The following is a 7,137-nucleotide window of genomic DNA, read 5'->3' as shown; positions in this document are numbered from 1 at the left end:
TGTTTGGCGGACTTCGAGCATTAGATTTGGAAGTATGTTTAAGGCTAACACGATTTTAGTGAAGGATTGCCTAGAAATGTAAGCAAGAATCTTCTGAAAACTGGTGCCATGTCCGCATCAATTCTAAACAAAATGATATGAAGTAGATTAATTATGTTCTTGAAGAATGTTTTCCGTAGAAGATTTGGAGTATTGCATTTGTGCACTTGTTTATATTTAGATGATGTCTGTTCATTTTGGTGGTGGAAACTCCTGCGCCTATGGGTGCTGCTTGTGAGTGTTTGCACTTGTTTTCTGCCGGTGCTGAACTCACACTTAGTTTGGTTACCACAGTAAGGAGGAAGTGAGTGCAAAGGAGATGAAGGGAAATGAGTGTGGAAGAGGAAATGAAGGAAATTGTAAATTCCCTTGCTTGCTTGGGTTTGCACTGAGGGGAAATAGGTTTGGTCCGTTATTTTATATAACCCTGTTCCACTTGTTTGTAATCATCTTGGCAGCTGAAGTGGACTATTTCGTACGCTTAGAAGGTTAGTTTAAGCCCGCGTTTGTTTAGCCCAAAATTTGATTTTAAAGGAAAATATTTTCCATGAAAATCATTTTTATGGAAAACTGTCAGTTTTTAAGGGAATTGATTTTCCTTTTAATTAAAAGGGAAGTCTTTTTCCCCTATCTATGCTTGTTGTTTCAGTCCAATCGATTAGCTCTTCGTTATACGAACATTAGAATGTTAGAAAACAATTTTCTGAAAACAGTTTATCTTTAGACAACAGACCCAAAGAGAGTCAAGTAAGCTCGAGTTTAGCACCAAGTTTGTGAAATCTGATTTCCACACTTTGAATCTCCCGCAAACTGAGATTGGATAATCTTTAGAGCAATAGGGGTGACTTGAAATGTTATTTTTGGAGGACCATGTTAAATGAAAATCCAGCCGAACTAGCAGTGGCCATCCAGGAAGTTCGTGAGTGAATGCGCATGGTGCTTCTTTATTATTTTCTTCGGGGCTCTGTTGCATCAAATCCAGTCTCGAACAAAGAATTCATCCAGCACCGTGATTTTGCAACTCTTACGCACCGTGTGCTGATCTAAACCATTTGATATTACAGTTTGCCAAAGAAAAACATTTTACCTTAGAAAGTGCTGTTTCTTAAAATCGAAGATAGCCCCTTCTCTAATTCGAACCGGGCTACCCCATGATCGTGATATGATATCGTCATTTTTTTCAGATGTGTCGGGGGATCTGAGTAGCGATTGGGAGATCGATGCTATCGGGTGTTTATCCTCGGTTAAGGCCGACACTTGCCATAAAGGTAGTGTTGGCCTTTCACGTATCTAACTAATAAGCCTAGTACAACCCATTTTATATAAAGAAAGCATTAGCAGAACAGGAACATGAACTTTCTATTTTATTCTTTCTACTCTGTAGCCTCTGCGTCACATATATTACATCTCATTTTTACGGAGCGAGAATATGCAATCACCTATATAATTTATTTTGATCAGAGTTACGAATTATCCGGATCGTGTGTATTTAAGTGGAAGGGTGTTTGATTTTTATTTTGAGCGAAGGATTATTTTTTTATCTAGCAAAAAGAAAAATGAACTTTTTCCAATTAAATACGGATTTCACGTGACTCTAAACTAAAGAGTTTGATAAATTTTTTATAATTGTTATACCATTGTATTACTAGTGGATATATAACGACATTTCGAATCTTCCCCAGTCGATTACCGCGTCCCACATCCTTTTTCTTCCTCGCGAGATCCCGCTCCCTCTCTCGGATCTCTCTCGGATCTCTCTCGTCACATCCTCCGACCTCGACCGAGATCGAGGATGGCAGTAGCCGCAGTGCAGAACCTGTTCAAGGAGAGAAAATACCCCTTCATCCTCGCCTCCTCGATCTTGCTCCTCCTCTTCGTCACCATCCTCATCCTCACCGCCGGCTCCCAATCCCCCCTCCTCTCCTTCTACTCCGCCTCCGATCTCCAGCGGATCTCTTCCCCCTCGCCTCCTCCGCCGGCGGTGGCGGCGGCGGCGGCGGCGGCGGCGAACTCATCCGTTCCGGCCCCGATCGACAAAGGGCCGCCGCTTGATTTGAGCTTGAAGTGGAAGGCGTGCAAGGGGGGCGACCGCGGTGGATTTCATACCGTGCTTGGATAATTTCAAGGCGATCAAGCAGCTGAAGTCGAGGCGGCACATGGAGCACCGGGAGCGGCATTGCCCGAACCCGAGCTCGCGATGTCTGCCGCCGCTTCCGAGTGGTATAAGGTGCCTGTTCCGTGGCCTAAGAGCAGGGACATGGTGAGATTGATATGTTGATTTTGGTAAGATTTGTGGTTTTTAGTTTAAAGTGCGTATCTTTATGGTTGATTGCTGATTCAAGAAATGAGTTTCTTTTTTGGGAGTGTTTTGGTACTGCCCTTTCGGCGTTCGGTTCGGTAAATAGATTGCTTGGTTGTTGATTTCTTGAATCTCGATGCAAGAATGACTGCCAAATGGCCTGAATTTGGTGTGATCCATCACTATGAGCTATGATAATGTGATGCTTGTCTTAGTTCCTCGTTACTTGATTGACAGATTATTCGATGAGGTTGTGTGCTGTGAATCTGAGGCTCTCATCCATTCATCAATTTCTGTTTAAAGGATTTCTTTTTCTGAATCCCTCTAGTTCGTGTTCTCACGAACGTTGTTGCCTGTCATTGGTGAGTATTACTCGTATTGGCTCATAGAGGCGATTGCAGTCTTATGGGCGTTGGAATTTCTGCCTTTTGTTAAATCAATTCTTCTGCTGATTCCATAAAAAATGGCGGACCAAGATGAGATCTCTTCATGTTAAGTGGTTTACCAACAAACTAATGCTGGCCGTTTTCTTCTTTATGTCCTGCAGATCTGGTACAACAATGTTCCTCACCCAAAGCTTGTTGAATACAAGAAGGAACAAAACTGGGTGGAGAAATCTGGTGATTATTTTCATTTCCCAGGAGGAGGAACTCAATTTAAGGATGGGGTTGCTAATTATATTGAGTTTGTAGAAAAGGTACCAAATATATTACTACGCTTGGTCGTCTTTTGAGTTGCAAAAGGGTCAACAATTTCACATTGGTTTTGTTGGCAAGTCTGGCATCTGGCAGTGTGGGTTTTTCTTAACAAATTTTCCTACTTCACTCAGACTTTACCAGCCATAGAATGGGAAAACACATCAGGGTTATTTTAGATGTCGGTTGTGGAGTTGCCAGCTTTGGTGGTTATTTGCTGGACAAAGATGTAATTACCATGTCATTGGCCCCGAAAGATGAGCATGAAGCTCAGATACAATTTGCTCTAGAACGAGGAATTCCTGCCACTCTTTCCGTTATTGGGACGCAGATGCTGACTTTTCCAGATAACGCATATGACTTGATTCATTGTGCAAGATGCAGGGTTCACTGGGACGCAGATGGTACTTCCTGTCAATCAATCATACATGTGCCATTTATAAAAGTTTTGTGAAGTCTTGAGTTCATCTTTATTTGGTTTTTGTGGAAATTGTAGGTGGGAAACCGCTATTGGAGCTCAACAGGATTCTTAGGCCTGGGGGTTTCTTTCTATGGTCGGCTACCCCAGTTTATCGCAATGATGAGAGGGATCAATCTGTGTGGAATGGTGTGTGAGCTGACAAATTTTTTTTTCCTTCCTCCTGTCTTTATGCCTCTTCACTGAGTCTGCAAGTTTTATGTTATTATGTCTGTAGTAAATTTCAAATAAAATGCTTGGAGATGTCAACAACTGGTGTTGATTTGATTGGGCCTTCATTATCCACTTGTTCTGCAGCTATGGTTGCTTTGACGAAGTCCATGTGCTGGAAGGTGGTGGCTAAAGCTATGGAATCATCTGGGATTGGCCTGGTGATATATCAAAAACCTGTTTCATCTTCCTGCTATCAGGAACGTGAACAAACTAGTCCCCCTTTATGTGAAAAGCAAGATCAGCGGCATCATTCTTGGTACTAATGTCATATTGCATTTGTTATTCAAACAATATCTTATGTTGTAGACATGCTGTTGTGTCATTGTTGTGTCACTTCCATGAGGCTGGGATGTAGCATTACCTAATTGCACCCCAAAAATCCATACATGCCTGCATGACCATGCACATGCGCACACAGAGAGAGAAGGAAGGACAAAGGGGTGCTAGATATGGGAAAGCATTTGGTTTTAGGCGGAGGAGTAATTGAAAGTTGTTGACTTTACTGAGACTAGCTAAATGGATTAGCTCACAATGAGACAACGTCAATTGAGGGTGGTTGTGAATCAGGTTAAGTGTGTCCTGTTTAAAAGCTTTTGCCTCAGTCCAGTTTCTCAATTGCTCTGAAGTCAGAGAATTAATCTCACAAATGCTCCGACCTTTATCTCTTTTTTGTTATCCATCTGATAAATAAATTTGGGACCTCCAAAAGAAGGGAATCCGCTTAGCTTGTAACTGTTCCAATTCAGTCCAAGATTGTTCCATCTTCAACCTCGTTTCGGTTCTTGTTTTTATCATCTTTGGCTCACATATTCTATTTGCCATGTTTGTATGTCCTTCTCATCTCTCTCATTATTGTGGTCCAGGTATGTGCCTCTCGGTGGCTGTCTTAACAGGCTTCCAGACAATAGCAGTTGGCCTGCTCCCTGGCCTAAAAGGCTCAGGATTAAACCTTTAAGCTTGTCAAATGAAGTTGAAACTGAGCAAATGTTTTACGAAGATAGCAAACACTGGTCTGCCCTTGTTTCAGATGTTTATATGGAAGGCCTTGGTATAAACTGGTCAAGTGTGAGGAATGTAATGGATATGAATGCTGGTTATGGAGGGTAAGTTTCAAGATAATATAAACTACCAGCTAATTGGATATCACTTTCTCCTTTACTTATTATGGAAGGAATTTCTTTCCTAGCTGTGTGGCGATATATCTCTGCTGTAAGGTGTTATGTGTTGTGTCTCACTTGTCCGCTTAATCAGTGCTTTATCTAAGTGATTTCAGGTTAATAAATGTTTTTGGCTTATTCCTCTATTTATTTCCTTGATGGTTATTCAATTTTCTTCCAATATTCTCTACTGCACTGACGTGAGGACCTGTTCTGCTCTTAGATTTGCGGCAGCACTCATCGACATGCCACTCTGGGTTATGAATATTGTCCCAGTTCATGTGCAAGATTCTCTCTCAGTTATATTTGACCGAGGGTTGATTGGAACCTATCATGACTGGTGTGAATCTTTCAATACCTACCCTCGAACATATGATCTGCTTCACTCCAGTTTTCTCTTCAAAGATCTCCCGGAGAGGTATTATTAATTTACTTGTTAATGTTTCGATTTTGATGATTGGAATGGAAATTGGATCCTCTATTATTGTCTTTACCATGATACACTTGGATGTGTCAATCTTTGTTTAATCGAAGTAACTTGATTGGTTTCTCATGACTTGATCTTCTGCAATTTCATCAGATGTGAGGTTGTAGATATAGCTGTAGAGATGGATCGCATATTGAGACCGGGTGGATACGTTCTGGTTCAAGACAGCACAGAAGTTATAAACAAACTTGGTCCAGTTTTGCGCTCACTTCAATGGTCAGTGACCCTTCACCAGGAACAGTTTCTTGTTGGTAAGAAAGGATTTTGGCGACCAGGAGATGCCAGCATCAGTACATGAGCACGCTCCCCATCTGTACTGGTATGATTTCCAGTTTTGTGGTACGATTCTTTTGAAATACAAGCATATGAGCGCAAGCAGCAGAAAGTTGATTTCTTTGAGCCTGCAGAAGAAAATCTTGAGTTGCAAAATTTCAATTCGAGCTCAACAGACTTAAAGCTTGATATTACACAGCAACAGAAACATCGAAATGTTCACTATTCTTTCCAATTGCTTGTAATTTGAAGCTGGAAATATCTTTCTTAGTTCACATGGAAAACACTGGCTTACACGGATGATTACAGGTTATATATAGTTCTATTCACAGCTTATACATAGTTCTATTCGAATGGTGCATTTCAAAAATTGCCACTGATGTTGAATTGGCAATTTTGGTAAAGCATGATGTGGCTTATTTTGCTTGGCCAACACGATGGGACATAGACATTATGTTCCTGAAGAATATCAAGTGTTTATTTACTGATAATTACTTCAAATGAGGCGGGGTAATGCTGGCCTCCGATTGTAGTGTTCGTTTGAAGATCGGGCTTCAATTATTAGCTTAAGCTCACTAATTAATGAAGGCTGTTCACAAGTTGCGGAACATGGAGAAACCGGTCCCAGATTGATGACCGTGGTCGAGCAAGAGCCCATCCTCAGTCACTTGCACTAAAGCCCATCCCCTTCGGGTCAACCGTCCCGATCTGATATGAAGCACGCTGATCAAGCACGGTGAGCTCATTTACCATGCCATAACCAATCAACATCGATACTTAGAGTGTCGAAATGAGACGGATCCGTTTATGTATGCCATTGAGGATCAAATGAGGTGCGCTTTTTAACATGTGCGAAGACTTTAAGATTGATCCGAAACAAAATCAATTATTTGATCTTGGGGTTTATATCTTGAAACAGTTCATACACAAGTTGCCCATTGATATCCATTGTGGATTTTCTCACATGTATTTCGATGGCTCGAATATCACTCTCCTTACATGAGATGTAAGTAGCAAAGGGATGCATTTTACTACATGTAAAACGAAACTTACATCGGCCGATTCGTAATCCTCGGAACAAAATAAACGACGACTCAAATGAAAAAAGAAAATGAAAATGATGCAACAAAATCTCGGGAATAAATTGTATGAATTTTGGTCGCCAAGGTCCCTCACCTCGCCTCTTCGTCCCCGTGATCGACAACGCAGCATGGTTTCATACACCCGCCGGTAACTTTTAACTCTCTCTCTCTCTCTCTGGGGTCACGACATTCCATGCCTTTTTTTCCGTTAGCCAATTTCTGTTACTGTCGCGGCGGGTGCACAAATCCGCAGGCCACACCGCCCTCAATTCCCCTCTTTCGCGCACGCGCTCACGCGCTCGCATGCGCTCACGTAAGAACGTTCTTCTCGTCTCATCCCCTCGCTCGCACTGATCATCTCGCAGCTACTCCGCTCGAACTCCATTGACGCCTCTCTCCATTCTTCAGTAACTT

The 7,137-nt window shown here is 41.9% G+C and overlaps 1 protein-coding gene across 1 annotated transcript; it reads left to right on the top strand.

Moving 5' to 3' along the window:
* The first annotated feature begins 1,692 nt into the window (after positions 1–1,692).
* LOC120296354 (probable methyltransferase PMT23) lies at positions 1,693–6,108 on the top strand. Its single transcript, XM_039318234.1, is given in 11 exon segments — positions 1,693–2,119; positions 2,121–2,256; positions 2,259–2,299; positions 2,886–3,035; positions 3,168–3,186; positions 3,189–3,437; positions 3,530–3,640; positions 3,809–3,980; positions 4,588–4,827; positions 5,105–5,299; positions 5,462–6,108. Coding segments are annotated over 11 exon segments (1,806 nt in total). The 5' UTR covers positions 1,693–1,831; the 3' UTR covers positions 5,667–6,108.
* Positions 6,109–7,137: the final 1,029 nt, after the last annotated feature.

The sequence above is a fragment of the Eucalyptus grandis genome, chromosome 7, assembly GCF_016545825.1.
Source record: "Eucalyptus grandis isolate ANBG69807.140 chromosome 7, ASM1654582v1, whole genome shotgun sequence".
Taxonomy (NCBI): Eukaryota; Viridiplantae; Streptophyta; class Magnoliopsida; order Myrtales; family Myrtaceae; genus Eucalyptus; species Eucalyptus grandis.
This window is presented reverse-complemented; position numbering and strand designations above follow the sequence as displayed.